This window comes from Protobothrops mucrosquamatus, unplaced genomic scaffold (genome assembly GCF_001527695.2).
Source record: "Protobothrops mucrosquamatus isolate PMUCROS unplaced genomic scaffold, P.Mucros_1.0 scaffold103, whole genome shotgun sequence".
Lineage (NCBI taxonomy): Eukaryota > Metazoa > Chordata > Lepidosauria > Squamata > Viperidae > Protobothrops > Protobothrops mucrosquamatus.
In genome coordinates this window covers 469231-492369 of record NW_015386476.1, presented here as the reverse complement: position 1 = coordinate 492369, position 23139 = coordinate 469231, and the positions used below count along the sequence as shown (strand labels likewise).

Below are 23139 nucleotides of genomic sequence, written 5' to 3'. Positions count from 1 at the left end.
TTAAAATTGACAAAAAATTTGAAACATAATGTACATTGCTTATTTTAATCTGTTTCCAAGATTTCTAAGTAAGATTTCTAAGTAAGATTTCTAAGTAAGTAATGAAGCAGTGATGAGCTTTCAGATTGAATAAATTTGGTTTATTTTCTATGGCTTTTTCTATTCTTTTCTAGTTTTACTATTTCCAAGGAATACTAGGTAGAGCACAGTTTTCTCTGGTTTTGATCTTTTATGGTTGTTATCTTCAGAGGAAAACAAGCTTTGTGATGTCCCTCTCACAGTTCACAGGCAACTGAACAGGGTTGGCTGGACTTTTGTATTTGAAGTTGACAAGTTGATCTGATTGGTCCTAATCTGAGGAGTCCCAAAAAGACGGTTCCTGAGCAGAACAAGAGAAAAGTAGACCATGACCATTTAGCCCTGTAGCTCATCACTGCTTCATTGTTGCCAGCCATGAAAGTCTATACTAAAGAACTGTAATTTTTTTGAAAATTGTTTCATTACATATTACATTAGCACAATGTGGCATAATTGCACAGAAAATGTAGCATAATGCAAAGCATAGAATGGAGCATAATTGCAAAGTAATGTAGTTGTGATTGGCCACATTCGGTAAAATAAAGACATAAATGCTATTCTTTCTTTATGAAAATAAAGCTCTTTTATTAATTCTTCATAGACTGTTATCCATAGTTCCAGTGCAACTGGAAGTTCCATAGCACATTTATAAATTTTAAAGAAATGTAATAGCTCAGGAGTGTCAAACTCGCAACATCACGTGACGTGTCACGATGTATCGCGACTTTTTTTCCATTGCTGACAATGGAGTGGGCGTGGTTTCGGCATGATGCATCTGGCCCGCAGGCCGGCAGTTTGACACCCCTGTAATAGCTTATCCCACAACTGGTAACTTTCAGTGCTGTGCTATTTTTTTCTCTTTAAATAAATGAGCATCTCTAAAATCTCCTCTATTTGATGCTTTCCTTATTTTTAGCTAGAACGTGTGGTTCTAACCTCCGTGGTCCGAGTGGCATTATCACATCACCCAATTATCCTGTTCAATATGAAGACAATGCACACTGTGTATGGGTTATAACAACCCTTGATCCAGAAAAGGTACGTTCCCCATTTTGTAGGTTTCTAAACAGTACAATGAATGTACTGATATTTGCATAAATAAAACATTTTCTTTGTTTTTAGTATATAATAATTTACGTGAGTTTTGATAACATTTTGAATATACAAAATATAGACCAAAAAAGTATTTGTAGGCAATTCTGTTTCACTTCCTTAATATCAATGTGAACTTATGTTTTAGTGATTATTTAATACTATATATACTTTTGATGTCAACAAAAATGAAGTCATTTTAGAATTGCAGTAACTTTTCTGTTTGTAGATTCCTTGTTCACCAAAGCAACTGTGACCATTCAAAGATTTTAGTTTGTGACATAATCTGAGAGGCTCTTTCTACATTAACAATTATGTTCTATTTGCCATAGTACCAAAATTGCTTCGTGATAAGACTGAGATATCTTTTCTCTTTGAGCTTAGTCTGATCAACTTGGTTTATTAAATTTCTGAATTAACAGCATATAAAAAGCCAGAAATTGCAGTGTTTGATCAAATTATTATAATTTCATAGTTTAAAGGGGGAAATGTTAAATTTAGAAGCAGAGACATACACATACACACACACACACACACACACACACACACATATTTATAAATTAGCCAATTCAAGGAAACTTCTTTTTGTCTCTATCATTAAACATCTGTTGCTTTTTCCTATAGCATTATTTTTTCCATTTCAATAGTAGTGAGCTATTCGGGTTTGTTCTCTACTTGTTCAAAAGTACTTTATTTTAATGCTCTGCTTATTTTGAAGGTTTTCTAACATGTGTTTCCTCTGGGTCCTACTAATGTATCTGCTGAACATAACCCTACTGAGTCATTTCTTAGAGGTTTATAGCTTACAAATAGCTATTTTGCATTGGATTTTTTTTCCTAATGGCTTTAGTAAGGTTGGGCTGCAGGTGTTTTAATTTGCAGTTAATTCCTGAGGTATTTTAATTTTTGCTCCTTTGGGTTTTTCCCCCTTCTTAATATTTTCCATTTTGGGATGATTTCAACAACCCAACTTAATTAGCTACTACTTTGTATTTCCGCAATTTGGGTTACAGTAGTGCCTGTTCCTCCTTTCTGTAGCTTTTTCTATTCTGCTCTAACTGTACTGTTCTGAAGGAACACTGAGTGTAAAATAATTTTTGACATCCATTCTAATATTGTTTTGACTACTTAGAGACTTTGGAATATCGTAATCATTGTTTTTTAGATGGGATTAATTACACTGATCTTATTTCAGTCTGGGATTCAGTCTGACTTGAAGAAAGGTTCATCCTAATACATGATTTCCTTCAGGAAAGATACAGAAAGAGTGATTTCATTATCCTGCTTGATCTCTTAGCTTATTCTTCTGTCTTCATGATTGAAGGGATAGTTTCATAGAATTAAATTAAGTAATTGTGGCTCTGGACATTGACAGATATACCACAGGGGACTATTTGGTTCCCAGTGATATTTAATATCCACATGAAGGTATTGAGAATTCATCAGGAATATGAATAGTATATTATATGGATGGATGTCATATATAATATAGATTCAGCTCATATAACTCTCCCCTCCTCATAAGACATACACGTTGTGCCAAAAAGTAGGGGAAGTAAAATGAATTTAAAGTTATGAATATATATTCATATTGAAATTTGTACTCAATATGCTATTCATTTGATTATCTTGATATTTTGTGAGATTAAGCTATGCCAAAGATGAGTTTTATTGGTTAGAATAGAATAGAGCTGGAAAGGACCTTGGAGGTCTTCTAGTCCAGCCCCCTGCTCAAGCAGGAGGACCTATACCATCTCAGACAGGCGACTGTCCAGCCTCTTCTTAAAAATCTCCAGTGATGGAGCACCCACAATTTCTGGAGGCAAGCTGTTAATTGTCCTCACTGTCAGGAAGTTTCTCCTTAATTCCAGGTTGCTTCTCTCTTTGATCAGTTTCCAACCATTGTTTCTTGTCCTGCCCTTTGGTACTTTGGTGAATAACGTGACCCCCTCTTCTTGGTGGCAGGCCCTCAAATACTGGAATACTGCTATCATGCCGCCCCTATTTCTTCTTTTCTTTAGACTAGCCAAACCCAAGTCCTGCAGCTCTTCTTTGTACGTTTTAGTCTCCAGGCCTTTGATCATCTTAGTTGCTCTTCTCTGAATTTTCTCCAAACTCTCAACATCTTTTTTGTGATATGGTGACCAGAATTGGCTGCAGTATTCCAGGGGTGGTCTTACTAGGGTTATGCAATATATTCTCTGTATTTATCCCATTTGCCTCATAATTATTGTAGCTGCTACATGGCAGAATTTTAGTTATGAAAATAAAATGGCTTCTGAAACTGAAAGTTGGTGCAAATTAGTTATTGTTCTTTCTGTTCTTTTTTAAAATAATCCTACCACTATGTAAAGAGTGAATTGATGTAGTGGTTTACAGTGCTAGAAACGGGGAGACCATGAATTCTGGTCTTGCCTTAGGAACAAAGCCAGCTGGGTGACCCTGGGCCAGTCAGTTCTTCTCAACCCTGGGAAGCAAGCAAGGACAAACCAATTCTAAGTGGTTCCCAAAATTCAGAAAAACTTGCAAAGTAAACAGCAGGGATTATTTATTTATTTAGTTATTTATTTATTTATTTATTAAATTTATATACCGCCCTATCTCCCTTACGGGACTCAGGGCGGTGAACAGGCGATACTAAAAACCACGATAATAAATAAATAGTTTCTGTTCTAAAATCAAATTAAATAACAGGCCTGTTCTAAAAACACACCCATACAAAAACCCCCACTGAAACATAATCAAACTACGCCAGGCCGGCCGCACGGAATAAATGGGCCTTCAGACAGTCATCAGGAGTCAATACCAGCTTAAAAGTTCCATCCTCTTTGTATCCCCTTTTACTAGTTTTATTGAACTCTTTGAAACCAATTAAAAGAAGGTTGATGGGGGTACAAGTATCTTCTTGATCATATTTAATAAAGAGAATTATAAAACATTTCAATTTGGCCCTGTGTGCTAGAGTTTCGGTAATGTTTTATGTCGAAAAATGACAAATTATTAAGCAGATATCCCAATTTGAACGCTTTTGTTTCTAAATACACATTAACATGACATCTGAGCAGTCGTAACTAGAAGAAATGATTATGGTAAACAGCATCAGGCTTCAGGAATTTTAAATATTTTTGGTTGAAGCATGCATCTGTAGTAACCATGAATTATTCATAACCTTGTTCATTTCCAGTTACTCCTTTTCCTTTCTTTAACTTTTCCTTTTTGTTCAGTAGAGATTTGAAAGTCCCACAACTTTCTATCACATATGCCATGTAACTTTGCCTCAGAACATCCCCAACATATTAATAACCCCTGCCTCCAAATTTTCTTATTCTGTGATGGAAAAGAGAAAACAGCCAGGTGATAATGGGTAGATAAATGGTCCAGCAGAGAATTCTCCAAAGGAAAGATAAAATAAATGCTAATTTATTTAGAGCAGAAGCTCTAACTGGTTTTAATAGCATTAATTTATTTTTGTTTTTAAAAGCATAACACTTTAGGGATTCTGCAAATTGGGAGGTTGGCACTAATACAAAACCAAAAACAATCAAGCATTTACATTAGAAATTAGTGTCACCACCTAGCTGAATGAATTCTCTAGGGTACATAGTTAAATAAAAGCATCAGTTTAAAGGTAAAAAAAGTGAGAAAGACACAATTATATTAGGATATTAGAAGATGAATCATCTAGGATCAAGAAATGGCAAGAGAGCAATCAAAACAATTTCAATAAATACTAGGTTGGATCCAACTTCTAGGCTGGATGGGAAGCTCTTTGAAAATGGAGTTCTGTTGGCAGAAAGGGCAAACTGATATTTGCTTACATTATCATTCTTCTGCAGTTCATATCATCATCATTTATTCTGCTATTACATTTGCAGGCTGAATTTTACTCTCTCCTACATTTCTTCCTTTAAACAAATGATAAGGCTTCCCATCTCACAATAGTGACCTTAAGCAGCGAACAGAACATTACAAGCAAACAGGCAGCACAACACAATTTCTTAAGACAAACATTGTGCCTCCACTCCCAACTATCTCAATTGGTACAGCAGTATATTCATCATTAATGGTATTTAAAGCCACTGAGAGATCAAGGAGGGCCAGGATGCCCTATCCTCATACTACACCTGCCGTAGGTCATCAGCAAGCTTGACTAATGCCATCTCAGTGCTGTGATCAGCTCTGAATCTGATTGAAAATAATTTGCCTCCTCAAGAGTCGCAAGGTAATCATCTTCTCGACAACCTTCCATAGAAAGGGAGTATTTGGAGACTGGACAAAAATTGCCCAATTTCATTGGGTCCAGCATGGCCATCTTAAAGGGCAGATTATTCCCTCTACAAGGCAAACAGAACCATCCCCTTTTGTAAATAAGCATTACTTCCTGGGAGGCCTTAACCAGCCACAACAGATATGGATCTATGTCTCCATGGACTAATAGGCTCAAACTGTTCCCAAAGAACTATTCCAAAGGCAACTCCATAGTACTTGCACATCCAAGCATATCTAAGCAACTTGATTGGATAGATACCTGGAATAGTCCTTGCAGTAGCTCTGTAAATGTTCCCCTGACCATTCCTTGCTGAGGAGGAACTGGTCACCTTGAACAAGCTTCCAGCCAACCCAATACTAACTACACTTGTCACTATAACTACACTATGGCACAAAGTAACTCTTAAGACAAGATCTTATCTATCTCAATCAGATTCATTCTCTGTTTTTTACTAGTGATGTTCTAGATATCTTTTATAACTCTTCATCACCCAGAGTTCTTCTGAAAAATCAAAGGATAGATGCATGGACCTAGAGAGGCTGCAGAAGTGCAATTTGATCCATGTTATGCCATATTACAACCCACAACTGACCATTTCTCAACATACTAAAAGGCTTTAAGGGAGATTGGTTCAACTGTGGAAGTTCGGGAGAGGGCAAAATTGGAATGAATTTGCCCTAATACTTCCTGAAACAAGCTGAATCAAGCAAAACTAAGCCATCATTGGTATTTGCAAAGCAGGCTGGAAAAGCAATCTACCTCTGGTCCATATAGGCCAAAAAAAGATATAGTAGGTCCTGTAATAAAGTCTTTGTTATTATATTGTTTTTCAAATATGCAGTGTGGATATGCAATATGTACTTGAGCAGGACAGCCTTTGTCATTCTGAGCAAACTGCCAGTGAGCTGATTAAAAATATGATTGCATAATTCCATATCTTTCCATGTTTGCTAATTAACTACAAACAATTGAATACCAGATTTTTGAAGCAGAGTTGTTTCAAATCACATAGTTTTTCATTTTGTCAATATTCAATATTCAGTTGCAAACCTGTTTTATTGCCTGCTTTTCTTTATAAAGGAAAATTCCAGTGGACTCCAATTGATTTTGTTTCCCCATCTAGGTTAATTAGGTTAGGTTAATTTAATTTGTATACCGCCCTTCTCCCGTAGGACTCAGGGCGGTTCACAGCATATTAAAACACAAATACAATATACAAGATACAAAAAATCATACAAAAATACACAAAATAACCCCACTAAAACCTAATTAAAAGCCAAATATTGATTGCTGTATTCCCATTAAAATTACTTTTTAAAAAACGTCCNACTAACACCTTAAAGCGCACCCGGAAGACCACTGGTAACCAGTGCAGCTCGCGCAGCAGCGGTGTTATATGGGAGCGACGAGTCCCTCCCAACACCGCCCGCGCGGCCGCATTCTGGACCAGTTGAAGTCTCCGGGTGCTCCTCAAAGGGAGCCCCATGTAGAGAGCATTACAGTAGTCCAGGCGAGAGGTGACGAGAGATCTAGAACTGAATGTTTAAAATACAGAGAATAATTGGCCACGGCATTTAGGAATTGGGTAATAGGTGGACATCAATATGGTGTTCCACTTTTCAATGCTTCCTAAAATGATTATATGATCATCCATTACTGCTAACGTCATACCTTTTAAAAAGCTTAGTCAAATTTTTAATAATAAAAAAAACTTGAATTGTTTGTTCTTGCTAGTATTGGTCCCACCATCAAGCTCTTGGGAACAAACTGTCCAAATGTGTTTGCAGCAGTAAATGTATTGCAAGGGCTATGTCAGGAAGGTTTGAAAAACATTTCAACATTTATTATGGATATGCTAAATCTAAAATGGAGCAATGGATGTTGGTCTGATTTAGAAAGAACGATGATAGATACCTCATAAATTGTTCTACAGGATAACAGTTGATTGTTTCTTATTAAAGTTAGGATTATAAGAGTTGGGTGCTATATAAATCTTATAAATAAATAGAATGCTACAAATCAAGGATAGTTAGTATTTTATATCATTCAACATTAGACTCTTGTTATGTTTAATAATCTAAGTATAAATTCAGTTTTAGAAGCTCAGTAGGATGAATAGAAAGCCAATGTCTTTTGCTCAAAATGCACAAATTCTATTTTTTGCTCTTTAGATGTATTATTATTTGCAGAATGAAAATAATACAATTAAGATGAATTTATATAAAATATAATCATAATTAAAATGAATTTATGGCTTTTAAGAAAGAGAAGCTCCAAATGATGAATAGAATAGAATAGAATAGAATAGAATAGAATAGAATATTCAATCAGAATAGAGCTGGAAGGGACCTCTGAGATCTTCTAGTCCAACCCCCTGCTCAAGCAGAAGACCCTATATCATTTCAGATAGGTGATTGTAGTCTTTTTTTTTAAAAAAAAAAAAAAAACCTCCAATGATGAAGCACCTATAACTTCTGAAGGTTCCACTGGTTAATTGTCCTGTTAGACAGTTTTTCCTTAATTCCAGTTCGCTTCTCTCCTTGATTAGTTTCCATCCATTGTTTCTTGTCTTTCCTTCTAGTGCATTGGAAAATAAGTTAACCCGCACAATGCTGGCTCATGTTTAAGTGATCGTCCACTAGAACTCCAAGGTCCCTCTCACAGTTACTGTTTTTGAGCCAGGTTTCACTAAATCTGTAACTTGTACCTTTGGTTTTTCCTGTCTATGTGTAACACCTTGCTCTTCTCCACATTAAATTTCATGTTGTTGGATATGATCCATTGTTCAAGTCTGTCAAGATCTTTTTGAGCTTGTTTTCTGGGGTGTTGACTATTCTTGCCAGCTTAGTGTCATCTGCAAATTTGATGAGTTCCCCTTCTATTGCCTCATCTAAGTCATTTATGAAGATATTGAAGAATACTGAGCCTAAGACTGAACCTTGTGGTACCCCACTGCTTCCTTCCTTCCATGTAGATGTAGTACCATTAAGGACTTCTCATTGAGTATGGTTTGTCAGCCAGTTACAAATCCATCTGGTGGTGATGCTGTCTATCCCACATTTTTCTAGTTTACCAAGAAGTAGGTTGTGGTCTACTTTGTCAAATGCCTTGCTGAAGTCTAAGTATACTATGTCCACAACATTTTGCTGGTCTACTAATTGAATCACTTTGTCAAAGAATGAAATAAGATTGGTTTGGCATGATCTGTTTTAACAAACCTGTGCTGGCTACTAGTTATAACTTTATTTGTTTCTACATGTTCACAGATCTGTTTTTGATTATTTTTTTCCAGTATCTTCCCAGGTATTGAGGTTACACTGTAATTTCCTGGGTCTATTTTTCCCCCTTTTTTGAAGATGGGAACCACATCAGCTTTTTTCAATCCTCTGGTAGTTCCCCGGTTCTCCAGGATTTTTTAGAGATATGGTACAATGGTTCTGAGATAACATCTGCCAACTCCTTCAGAACTCTGGGATGTAATCCATCAGGTCCTGGTGATTTATATTCATCAACATCAGACAGGCAGTTTCTTACCATTTTCTTGTTTATTTTAATTTTTATTTCTAGTCTATCTTTTACAGTTATGTTTGTGGTAGGTTGGGCTATAGTTTCCTTTTGCATGGAGACTGATGCAAGAATGAGTTAAGCAGTTCTACTTTCTCTCTACTACCTGTTACTTCCTTGCCATCTTCTCTCTTTAGTGGACCGACTGTTTCTTTGACTGTTTTCTTCTTATTTATATGTTGACAGAAACTTTTTTCAAAATTATCTTTGACTTTTGTTGCAAGTCTTTGTTCATTCTGAACCTTTGCTTTCCTGATTTCATTTTTGCAGATTTGGGCTATCTGCTGATATTGTACCTATCTGCTGTTATATGTCCTCTTTCCATTTTTTGTACTTATCCTTTTTGTCTTTCAGTTTATCAGAGAGAACTTTGTGCAACCATGTTGGTTTCTTCTTAGATTTATTGTTTTTCTTTTTCAGTGGTATTGCGGGTTTATGATCATATTTTTCAGTGTTTCCCATGCTTCTTGAATTCTTTTCTCCTTTAGGATTTTTATCCATGGAATTTTTCTCAGACTCTCTCTGAGCTCTCTGAGAGCTCTTTTAAAGTTTAAGACACTGCTTGGATTATATTCTATTGCTTGTGTTTGCATTATATTGAATTCTAATATGATATGGTCACTCTCACCCAAGGTTCTAGCAACTTCAACTCCCTCTATCACTTCTTCTCTATTAGTAAGAATGAGGTCCAGTATAGGTTTCCCTCTAGTTCCCTCCTCCACCTTTTGGATGACAAAGTTGTCAGCTAAGTTGGTTAGGAATCTGTTTGATCTCCCGCTTGCTGCAGAGTTTGTCTCCCAGTTGATATCAGGGTAGTTAAAGTCTCCCATTACTACTGTGATATATAGAACAGAACAGAACAGAAAAGAATAGAATATTCTTTATTGGCCAAATGTGATTAGACATACAAGGAATTTGTCTCCGATAAATAAGCTCTCAATGTACAAGCAGAACAATGAAGTACTAATAATCATAATAACAAAATAATAATAATAATAATAATAATAATAATAATAATAATAATAATAATAATAATAATAATAATAATAATAATAATAATAATAATAATGATACCAATAAGAGATAGTAGTGGAACAGATGAGAAAGATAAAAGTAATACAGCCTTACTACGTACATGGGTAAATATACTTAGACATTAGACAGTACTGTGGGAATTAGGTGTTCAGCACAGTAATAGCATGAGGGAAAAAACTGTCTCTGAGTGTTGTTGTTTTGGCATGCAATGCCCTATAGTGGCATCCCAAGGTTGAAAAAGTTTATGTCCAGGATGTGAAGGGTCTGTAGATATTTTCTCAGCCCTCTTTCTGGCTCATGCAGTATACAGGTCCTCAATGGAAGGCAGGCTGGTTGTAATTGTTTTTTTTTTGCAGCCCTAAATATCCTTTGAAGTATGTATCTGTCCTCTTTGGTTGCTGTACAAAACTAGACAGTGATAGAAATACAAATGACAGACTCAATAATTCCTCTGTAGAACTCTGTGGAACTGAATCAGCAGCTTCCTGAAAAATTTGTACACATTTTCAAAAATTACGTTCTTTTAAAAAATGAAAATCTCAAGAATTTCTTGTGTAGTAGATGTGGGGTGTATGATGTATTTCTGAAGCAGTCGATGTGCGGTATATGGGGAAGTATTCTATTATGCTGCTTTTCAATGCTGTAGAGAATAAGTGTCCCTCATCAACTCTAAAATAGAATTCAACCAGTGGTGGGATTCAAATGTCTGAACAACTGGTTCTCTGTGTGGATGCCACTTCCGGATGTCCATTCTGGGCCTGGGCAACAAAAAAATAGCTACCAGTTCTGCCGAAGTGGTGCGAACCGGCTGAATCCCACCACTGAATTCAACTAGGGAATCATTAGTTTCTGTGGCTAAAATAGAAAAGCTGGTTCTTTGCTTCACATTCAGCTAGTCTGGGAAAGAAACTCTTGTTCAAGCAAAACAGTCCCCTTATTCTCTATGTGATAAAAAAAATGATAAACACATCATGGCAATGAGATAATCAGTAAAATTAAATTCTGTTTTATCTAGAGACTGTTCACAAGCATAATTGATAAATTGTGTAATCTGCTTTTTACAAGCATTTCTTTTCCACATCAGTAAATTATTGTTAGCTGATTCTATAGCATCTTCTTATAGCATTGATTCATTCTTGCTGCCTATCAGGCACAGATGAGTACAGAATATGAATATGTTAGTGCAGATTGGACTCCTCTTTTGTTATTCATATTGGTCATATCACCTAGCTCAGCATTTTCTTATATGCTGTTTCTAACCTCGCAGTACCTTGTATCAACATAATGCAGAGGAGTTCTACATTTGTCAAAGATGTTCTGCCTGCAGCAATCATCTCTGCATTATACCCTTCATTTATTTAACAGAGAGTTTTTATCGTCGTATTCATCCCTTGGTCGAGAGTAAGGAAATAGGTTCCAGCAGATCCTAATAGTATTTTCATAAAAAGGGTTGTAAGAGGTGCTGAGCTCAGATATTGTCTTACAGGTTCTCAATTATTCAATAATCACTGTGATTAAATTGAGCTAAGAGTTTCTGAGCTGATGCTTAATCAGAGTGCTGTGAGGAGGTGTTGGAAAAGACACCTAACAGGAAAGTTGCACACAAATAAAGGAGAAGCTTTTCAATGTGTGCTGCTGCAGCCCTGCTTTAAAATCTTAAAACCATGAAAGCATAAAACACCATGTGAAAATTATCTTCTAGCCTTTCAATTTTGTAATTTGTAATTAAACACATGCTATTTTCAGGTTTCTAAGCTGTCATAATTCTCTCGTGTCCTTCCTTCTCTCTCTCACTTTTTTATGCACAGTGCAGACATTAATGTCAATCATACATACTTCTGTGCTTTTGTTCAAAATTCAGGGACTGAATTTGAAGTAGCTGTCAAGCATTTAATATTTAGCCTTAGTTACTACAAATGTGGCCCCAACAGAATCAGCCGCCCAGAGTTACTTTGTGGTAATATGGGTAGCCAAATAAATAAATAAATAAATTTTGCAGTCATTAACACCTCATTATATATTTATGCAGGAATTAGGAATACACTTTCACAATTTTACTAAATCATACACGGGGACAATGTTCTGTGATCCATTTTTCATATTATTGTTTGTAAATGTTCAGTAAAGGCATAAATAAATAAGTATTCCATTTTTTTTCTTTACTTAGCATGGTTTAGGACAGTGTTTCTTAACCTTATCTAGTTGAAGTCCGTATATCTTAAAGTTGCCAAGGTTAAGGAACATTTGTCTAGGACATGTGCATGTTTCACACAGGTCATAGACCCTAATGTCAACTTATTTATTTATTTTTTATGCTTCTAATTGTTATTATATTCATAGCAGCTGAGAACATAAAGCAATAAAGCATCCATGGTATAAAAATCATACAATATCCAAAAGGGATCCACAAACAAAATATAAATACCTGTTTCAATATAATATCACTATATTAGCAACAGTAGGAAAAACAACAACAAAACAAACAACTTCTGGAAGGCCACAGCAAAGGAGACCATGCTAGCTAAAAAGAGAAGGTTCTCTAGAGCAGTGATTGTGAACCTTTTAGGGACCGAGTGCCCAAAAACCGCCCCCCGCCCCTGCTCTACCTCCTGCCCTGCCTGCTCCAGCCCCACCCGCCCCCTGCCCCACCCACCTGCCGGGCCACTCACCATGTCCGTGGCTTGCTGCAACAGATTGCCCAGGCAGCCCTGCAGTGCCATGGCAGCCACGCCCTCCACCCATACCCCTCAGCATCATCTGCATGTTATGGGGTGCGAGGGTGGAGTCTTGTCCCTGTTGCCCGGCTATGCACTTGGCTGTGCTGCTCCATGCAGGCCATGCCCGGGAGCGACTCTCCTCCAGGGGGGCTGCTGGTGAGGAGAGGGCCACGGGGGAAGGCGGGGCTGGGGCAACAGCGCACGTGCTCACAAAGAGAGCTCTGAGTGCCGCCTCTGGCACGTGTGCCAAAGATTCGCCACCACTGCTCTAGAGCATACAGTAAGTATTATGTTGAAGAAATAGAATTTCTGATTTTAACTCTCCCTAGTACATAGAAATGTGGCACCAGCAGCTGCCCCTCCAGAAGGATCTCATTTGGTTAAATTGACTCAGATGGGAGTAGCAATCCTGGAGGTACTGGCACACAGCTAATATAGAGCTTTCTCAATGAAAGCATCCAGTTTGAATTGCACCAGGAATTTATTGAAAACTAATGCAGGAGATATAAGATAGGAGGAACTCTTACAGGCTCTCCCAAGTTTGGTTTATGGTCACTCATTCACACACTCACAGCCTATGATGTCTCCCCTGGACAACTCCCCAGATACCTCCTCAGAGGGCAGACCAGGGGAGGATGAGCCCATTCCTGGCATGTCAGAAACTGAATTGATTGATGGCTTTAAATAGCCATCCAGAAGAGATTTGGAGGAGGCTTCAGCTAGGGAAATCTTACAGTGGCAGACAGCCAGTGAAGAGGAGAAGGAACTGCCTTCTGCACCTGATCCGAGGACACATAGGGCAGAGAAAAGGTGGGAGCAGCAGAGGTCAGCCATGCTATTTGAGAAGAGAAAGTCCCACCCATCTTGATGGGCTGCACTGGAAGCTGGCTATTTATTACAGTAGACAGATGAAAGCATTGCTGGGAACAACGTATTTGTTTTCTAGCTGTGTGGTTTTCCTGCTTCACTCTGGATTGACACTGTGTTTGGAATTGAGTCATGCCTTTGAGACTCTGGAATTTTGTTACCTTGTGAGCTCTCTTTTTTGTGGGTTCAAGTTTGGCTGGTGGAGTTATTTTATTTGAACAACTTTCGATTGCTTTGGGGCAGTGGTGGGATTCAAATATGTGAACAACCAGTTCTCTGTGTGGATGCCACTTCTGGAAGTCCATTCTGGGCCTAGGCAACAAAAAATTACCTACCAGTTCTGCCAAAGTGGTGTGAACCAGCTGAATCCCACCACTGCTTTGGGGACTATTGCGCCATTGTTCTGTGGACTAATCTTTGCCTGCTTGTGGCTGTGCTTAATTGGGACAGTTCTGAGTTTTGGTGAAGGGAATTGCTGGAAAATATGAATAAATTCACTAAACCACAGTTATGTCTGTGTGTGAGTGAGAGGGGCAGCACACAGCCCTATAAAACAGCTATACTCAATTCAGAATAACAGTTTTGGAAGTGATCTTCAAGATTTTTTAGTCCAAAACCCTTCTCAAGCACTTTTAATCACACATTGAGACACAACTGATTCTTTAGAATACATGGGGATCCAGTGAATTTAAAACAACAGTAAAACGTTACAATCTTTTAGACAGGTTTCCTGGCTTTGGGCCACTCTGCTTATGGACCTACTTCATCTTCAGGTATGGCAACTTCAGCCTAGGCTCACAGAACATAATTGTAATATGAGCCAGTCAGCAAATAGGCTGCTGCACTTTGGATCAATTCTAGTTTCTGAGTAATCTTTAGAGGCATCCCCATATAAAACACATTGCAGCAATCCAACCATGTAGTGATGATAATATGAATCACTATCGTTAGCTATAGGAAAGATTACACCTGTCTTATCAGTCAAAGATGGACACTGTCAAAACAAAACAAAACTCCGGTTCATTTTAATGCTTTTTAAAAGTCTCAGTGATGTCCCATAGACAGAACCTGCCAAAGTGAATGTATTAACTGAGCATGTTGGTGTAAACCTAAGAAAGCTTGGTAGATCAATTAAGGAGCCAAAGCTTCAATCACAATTTGTACACGTTGCCAGTCATCAACCTTCCAGACTGGAAATGGCAGTGATAAAGTAGTACTTTATATAGTTCCTTTCCTCCCCAAACAAATTATTCTCTGAGCTGCTCATCTGAGTTGCCTTGGAGACTGAGGATTCATAGAGCCTCAGAGCATTAAAAATTGCCTAGGGATAGTGGTAGGGAGTAGGCAACAAGACCACTGCATTCTTGAGAGTTTCTTTAAGTTCTCAGGCTTTCCTGTACCCTTGGGATTTCCTGGTGGTTTCTGGTCCTTTTTCAAAATCAGCCACAGTCACCTAAACATTGCCTCAGTCAGTAATTACCAAATGAACCTACAGAATGCAGGTAGGTTCAACCATTTGTTTAGTGACCATTCAAAGTTACAGTGGCACTGAAAAGAGTGACTTATGAGCATTTTTCACACTTTTGGCCACTGCAACATCCCCATGGTCACCTGATCAAAATTTGGACACTTGGCAACTGGCCTGTACATATGGAGGTTGCAGTGTCTTGGGGTGATGTGATCACCTTCTGTGACCTTCTAACAAGCAAACTCAATACGGAAGCCAGATTTACTTAACAACCATGTTACTAACTTAACAACTGCTGTAATTCACTTAGCAACTGTGGCAAGAAAGATCATAAAATGGGCAAAATTTGCTTAGCAACAGAAATTTTGGGCTTGATTGTGGTTGTAAATTGAGGACTACCTGTAAGTTGTATGGCTGAAATCATGCTCTTAGTCCGACAACTTCCACAACTGTGATAATCTAAAATGCAGCTACCTGTTTGGTCATAAATTTTTGTGATCTCTTTGTTGTATAATCAGTAGGAACATTGGATTTTGCATGTGTATGGCATAATTTGTTTCTTGTGGCTTGACTTAATCAGTGTTCTGAGACAGGTTTTGGATTTTTCTATGGATCTGAATCTGGATCTGAAATATATGCATGCAACAGTAGAAAATACATTAACTTTATACAAGTAGCCAGAGCGAATTAAAAAACACAAAAAAACGAACAAGCTACGGGAAGATTAGTTTGTTAAATGTCTGAGAATGTATTTCTGATCAAAAATATATATCATGCAGAGCCAATTTTGCTTTTCATTTCATCCAAGTAATGTATAAATATGAGAAAGAAGTATGTTGATTTTGACTAGACAAAGTCTAGGATAAAGCAAATAGACTTGAATAGTTGTTTTGTGTGAAAGGGGAATTGACTTTTGGTTAATAAATACAATAAGAGTGATATATGATAGAAGTAAAGTTTGATTTAGAATAAATGGATTTTTAAAAATATATTTAATCTATAAATAGTGGCCAAATGCAAGCAATAAATACACAGAGATAAATCTTAAAAAAGGAGGAGGAGGGAGAGCTGCACATATTGCTTAGGCATGGGGCTGATCCCTGGCTTAGTCAGGATTTTTGCTTTTGTTTGTTCGTTTTGCGTTAAAGGCTTAACACATACAGGAGGGAGAGTTAGACTTAGCAGAAGTGTAAAGTAAATATAGAGAGAAGATGTATATATAGAGAGATATATAATAAAACAAGACATAGGGTCAAGAAGGCTGAATTAATGTGGGTCAAATATGCATGTGATTGATCAGTATAAGAAAAATTATATTGAGATAGTCTGATCATAATCAAAGAATGCAGAAAAATCACATTGCAAAGAAATATATGGAAGAAAGAATGAAGGCGTGCTTATATAGTAATATGGGATATGGGAGTATATTACTGTTTTAAAACTAACTGAATAAATGCTATTAAGAATGCTAACATTCTGACACTGATGTCCTTACTATGTATTCTGATAAAAAAATCCTTCATATGTTTGCAATACAATATCAGATTTTAGTTTCTGCATTTGCCTTTACACAATAATTGATGACTGCAGACATAGTAGTTTCTCAGGCAAATGAAATATGCATAATTTAAAAAGTTTCACTGGGTTATGCACTGGACCTTGCATAGTAATACACTTTTTTGGAACAACTGGAAAGTTACAATTCAAATTGCTTTAGGAACATGAGAAATCGCAATACTCATTGCTGAATGACCTGGCAAATAAAAAAGTGTGTTCATTCCTAAGTACAGGTAATCCCTGAGTTACCGAGCGTTCACTTAATGCTTGCTCAAAATTACGTGATAAGCGCCCCCTAGCGCAGGGGTAGGCAACCTCGGCTCTTTTATGACTCATGGACTTCAACTCCCAGAATTCCTGAGTCAGCATAGCTACGAATGGAATGGGCATGAGTCATAAAAGAGCCGAGGTTGCCTACCCCTGCCCTAGTGTTTACGAGAAAATCCCAAAATTACGAATGTTGCAGCACTATGGCAGTTGTTCATCCTTACGAATGACTGCAGAGGCTCTACAACATTCATTCTATTCCCCCCGCTCCCCACAACTGTTTCCCCCTCCCTTCTTTCCATGCCAGACTTACCTTGAGAAGATCTGTGCCACGATTTCTGCCTTTGAGGAAGAGGAGAGTCAATGGAAGCTCCTGGATGCCATAAAATTGTGTGAGTTCAGGCACCCATCTTCTATTGCAGAGAATGGGTACCTGAACTCTCGTGAGATCACGGACCTCAGAAACTTTCATTTTTGGCACAAACTTTGTGCCTGTCTCCTGTTTCTCCCCCCCCCCCCAAGTCCTTTCTGCCACCACTGGAACACTTTATCTGAACAATAAAAGAGGGGAGATAGGAGCTTTGTCTGTGAGGAGAGATGGGGAACTTTGTCTGTGAGGAAATGGGGTGGTTGAAAACACAGTGATTTGCTGCTTTTTCAAGTATTGCATTTGCACATAGAAGGAGTTCCCCAACTCCTCAAGGTCTCCGTTCAGATAAAAAGTGTTTGAGTGGCAGCAGCTTGAGTTTCTCCGCTCTGTCCGAGTGAAAGGAAATGGAGGTGCAGAGCAGGATTGCTCTCAATAAGGCCGGCACACATGAGCGAGCAGTGCACCCGTGTCTTCTTGAGAGCAATCCTGCTCTGTGCCTCCGGTTTCTTCCTTTCAGACGGATCGGAGAAACTCAAGCCGCTGCCACCGCTTGAGTTGGGAGGATGACAAGGAGAAGAGGATTTGGGCTACTGGCCAGTCAGGCAAGGAGTAGGTCGGGCAGGCTGGCTGGCTGGGTGGGTGGCTGGGGAGGGGAGATCATGGCTGCTCAGGTGGCTGCCACCGCCACCAGTCGCTTGGATGCAGGTGCAAGGGGACTCACCCCATGATGCCTCCCTGCTCAGTTTGTTCCTGCCCTCAAACCAAGGCTGGTGCACACGAGTGAGCAGCACACCTGGGCCATGGATGGCATTAGTTCCTCTACCCGGACAATTCCAATTCCACGCTTTGCTCTATAGGCAAGCAAACGAAGCAAACACTCCCCCCCCCAGAATAGTAGCTTCCAGGGGCCATGATCTCTTTTGAACTCGCGTGATATTACTGCACCCAGGAGCTTCCATTGTTGGCGCAAAAAGCATTTCCAAGCCAACTATCCTCTCCCTCAAAGGGAAAGAAACCACAGCAGAGAGGATTTTTGCAAGGTAAGTGAGTCCAGCACAGCAGGAAGAGAGGAGGAAGCATAAGGTATCTTAGTGGGTCGGGGAGGCCTTGGGGGCCTGTTCCATCACTAGGCCCTCCATGGCCTTCCCCAGACTGAGATATCACATGTGCAGTTAACAAGCTGTGTGCATCTTAATGAGCAGGGAGTGATCTTGATCGACGTACAAGATTCACTCCCACAAATTTTTTTGAGTTACGAATGGAATGGGCAGGCTCCATTCCATTCGTAACTCAAAGACTACCTGTAATCTGTGGGTACAATATTTATTGTATATGTAGACTTTTTAACCATATAAATTTCTCTTTGTATTAAGGAAGAGTTCTCATGGCAGCAAAGAACAAAATAAATGTGATATATTTTTGCTAGATGTGATGTATTCAAAAATTTATTTGCTCTTTCAATCTGATATTGTTTTGTAGAAAAGAAAGTAAAAATGCAGTTGTTGAATTTCTACTTTAAAGAGTTCATGTTCCAATAGTGGATCATGGATTTAAATGGCTGGGGAAAATACACTTTAATATAAGTTATACTTTCTATTAGCGGAGATGATGTTGAGAATAGAGCAAAACTCTGCCTCCAGCTTGATCAAAGTGAGAAAAAAAGTAATATATATCACTTTAGATTCATTTTTCCCATCTAAGCTTTTCATATTATCAGGAAATGGTACTCCTGGCTGAATTATACCCTGATTTACATATTGCACTGTAATTGTCTGGTGGGAGATTTATTTATTTTTTCCAATTTTGGCACTGCCCAATGCCAGAGTGATTCAGGAGAGCTCACAATATAAGAAAACTGAATATAAAGACAATATAATAAATACAATATAATATATATTCAATGCCTCTAACAAGGGGAGGGCATCTTCCCTACCTCAAGGCCTGCAGGGACTCATAGGTCCTTAACACCTTCTGGAATGCCATCGAGGTGGAACCTGTCCAGATCTCAGAGAGGACCTTGTTAATAGTGGGCAGGCACCATTACAGAGAAATTGCCTTTTTTGGGTGAATACAGTTTAAGGGGACCTACAGTATACCCAAAGAGAAAATGAAGCTAGCCTCAGAAAACTTGGGGCCAAACACTTAAGGAAGATCTTAAGATTATTAATGTCCCTTGGGACAACGTCAAAGATGCTGTGAATGACTAAACCTGCTGGAAAACACTTGTTGCCCAATGTGCTCTGCACAGGAGATGATGATGATGATGATGATGATGATGATGATGATGATGATGATGATGATGATGGTGATGACGACGACAATGTACCAGTTTGCAGTTACTGATCAAACAGAAATCACAGGAGATAACCACCCAAAAATAGATCCTATACCATGCAGGGCATTATACAGGTTGTTTTCAACTTACGACCACAATTGAGCCCAGCATTTATGTTGCTAAGTGAGAAATTTGTTAAGTGAGTTTTGCCCCATTTTACAACTTTTCTTGCCACATTTGTTCAGTGAATCACTGCAGTTGTTAAATTAGTAACACAGTTGTTAAGTGAATCTGGCTTCCCCATTGACTTTGCTTGTCAGACGGTTGCAAAATATGATCACATGACCCTGGGACACTGCCACTGTCATAAATATGAACCAGTTATCAAGCACCTGAATGTAAATCATGTGACCAAGAGGATGCTGCAAAGGTCATAAATGTGAAAAATGGCCATAAGTCACTTTTTTCAATGCCGTTGTAACTTTGAACAGTCACTAAACGAACTGTTGGAAGTTGAGGACTACCTGTAGAAGATAGCAAGCACTTTGAACAGCATCTAAAAGCAAACTGGCAACTAGTGCAGCTTCTGAAGCAGCAAGGAGACATGCCCGTACTGTGACACATCCATCACTTCCAGTGCTGCTGCATTCTGGCCAGCTGCATCTTCTAAGTAGATTTGAAAGGCAGTCAGATAGAACACATTGCAATAGTTGAGCCACAAGGCAGTAACAAGGTGGTTGTTACTACCATGGGGTCATGTCCTCAGTGAATGCTGACTATGGCTGGCCACACAGCACTCCGGTGCTCATACAATTCTCTGTAAATTCCACTGTAAAAGATAAACTCTTTTCCCCATCCTCCACTACTACTCCCAGTATTGTTAACCAGAGCATTTTAGGATCCTGTCAAGTAACTCAGGGTTCCATTTAGATGTATAGTTCTATTTATTTATTTTTAAGGTAGGATTTTGTTTTGTATTTTTTTTCTCCAGAGTAACTGTTTGGTTAGGGAAGTCACCATTATCTTTACAGAAGGCAGCTTTCTTCTGTGGGGCATAAATATTCTAGGAGGCACTCCCCCCCCCCCCCCATAATGAGGTGTTCCATCTAACCATTTCTCTTTTTCATTGTACAGTAAAGGCTGGTCAAAAACCGTAATAAAGATGTTTGGTTTGATTTGGTTTTATTCTATTTTTTTCTTGATTCTGAGCCTCTGAGGGAAGGTGACTTTATCCTGTGGACCCAATCCTAATTTACCCTCATGGAAACTAGAGCTTTTAAAAGCATTTTATTGGAATACTTGCACAGTTTTCTTCCTGGTGTTGTTTTTAGTTAGAATGCTTTTCTTTTTTTTTTTGCTTTTGGAAAACCAATATAGGCTTAATCCTTTCCAGAAAAAGCAATTGGTGCTTCCTCATTCCTCCAGAAAAACACAAAGCACCCTGGGAACTATTCTGACTTTTTTCTAGTCCTTCATCAGAGGGTTGTGTTATAAGAAAATCCTGCAATGAAATCAGTTTACAGGCAATATTTTTTTTTGCCCCAAATCCATTCCGATTCATTGATATTTCATTTTCCCTTTCTGTTCAGAACTTTGATATCGTCTCTCAACCACTGTATTAATCATCCAAATATTTTTCTAGCCCATCATTTAACTTTCCTTTTGCTTGGTAAGCATGTTCTTTTCAGATTTTTTTAAAAAAACTATTTTCCATTCTTTGAATTTATCCGGTTATTTCTGCTTTCATTATTGCTTCAGTTAATCTTTTTTGACAAAGTGGGTGGACATTGTAATTTCCTTGTGTTCTATTGATCTCTTGTTCAGCTTAACCCTCTGGAAATCATTCATCTATTTTTTTTTTTAAAAAAAGGGGTGTCTTCTAAAGTTTATTAGTTGCCATATTATATCTATCATCTCATGCCTTTATTTATTACCACAGTGTGTGTGAAATATATTCTTCCTGATACAAAAGAAGATAGTAAAGACTTTTAAGACTGCAGTGCTACAATTAATTGCTTGATGATTTTTTTCATATCAGTTGATGAACCCTAACTTTGTGTAATTACATTTAGTAGTATTTAAAAGTTGTTTCGTGATAACATGCATATGCATGCATGGAGACCAAGTTCTCCACTATGCACTTACCATATAAGAAAACTGCAGATTAGTGGGTGGTTGTGTATTGAATTTCATACTTTTGTGCAAATGGAACATTAAACTAAACTCCACAAAATACAAGGAAATGAGTACTGAGTTCATGTATTTATTTATCAGCTGCCGATGCATGAATCTGTACATAACTAAATTGAGAACAAGTGCACCTGTATATTATCTTCAGTGAACCATCATATCTGTCAAAATATGTCATGTATTATTAGTTTAACAGATTAGGCATACTAATAAAGACTAACAAATGGCAATGGAATCATATAGCCTCCCCAAATGTTGACAATTAGCCAGAGAAGTATGACTGTCAGTCTATATAGACTGGACATCTCTTTGTTGGTATTTTTGCCTTTAAATGAAATAAAAATAGCAACTAGAACCAACAGAAGGCTATTCTTTTTTTTAAAAAAAGAAGAGCATAGTGACAACAAAATATATCAATGTTTTTCACATATGCATTTTTGAATGTAAAGTTTTACACAGCTCTTGTAATAAAGGATCATTGTTTTTACTGTAATAATCCTTGCCATGTTGTATGTCTGTAATGTAAAAGAAATTTCTGGATAATCATTTCTATTTGCTTTCTTTAAAATCTAATGGTTCTCTCAGAGCTCAAGCATTTTCTTTATGGAATACCATAAGCACATGTCACATTGATTATACTCTTTTCTTAGCACATTCATTATTTTACCTATTATTTGGCTCTTCTTTCACTTTGAGTATCATTTTATAGCATGAAACTGTGCTTAATTCCCTACTTACAGTATATATACACACATACATGTGTACACTTCATACATGCATATCTTTACTTCAGTCTAAGAGAATGTATTTTAATTCATGAATTAATTTTAATACCCACATTTTAAACAGTGCCATAAAAATAGTTGTGGCTTTTATGCCAATGTAACATTTTCATATATGATCCCGAGAAGCCACAAATATATTATTAAGTCAACTATGAACTGCACAAGTATTTCAAACTACACAAAAATAAAAATCTTTTTGCTGTTTAATCAAATCTCACTTTCTATTTGCATGGTTCCCCTTAAAAATATATCCATTAGAGCATTTACAAAGAATTAGAAATATATAGACATTATTTTGTTTAGCTTTGGGATGTATTATATTTAATATTACTTTTTATTTTCTTTTTAAAATAACATTTCATTATTTCCTCTTTTCATCTAGTTGCTTTAAAATTACTCTCAAAATGTCAAATAACACTTCTTCTGTGTTAGTAATTTTGTTCCAGGTAACAACCATATTATAGTATACAACTTGATTTTTGAAGCCCTTTTATATAATCACTAAATTTAGTGGAACAAGTAAGCTTTGTACTGTTCATTATTTTTAAGCTTTATCTGTACACTTCTATCACTTTAAATATTATATTGTATTTTCTTTTCTTTT

General features: G+C 37.6%; 1 protein-coding gene across 1 annotated transcript in view; it reads left to right on the top strand.

Moving 5' to 3' along the window:
- Positions 1–23139, top strand: part of LOC107284570 (CUB and sushi domain-containing protein 1) — a 478687-nt gene that overhangs the window by 215710 nt on the left and 239838 nt on the right. Inside the window, exon 7 of the mRNA XM_029283474.1 lies at positions 995–1116. Within this exon, the coding sequence (XP_029139307.1) occupies positions 995–1116 (122 nt within the window). The remainder of the gene's footprint in view (positions 1–994; positions 1117–23139) is intronic.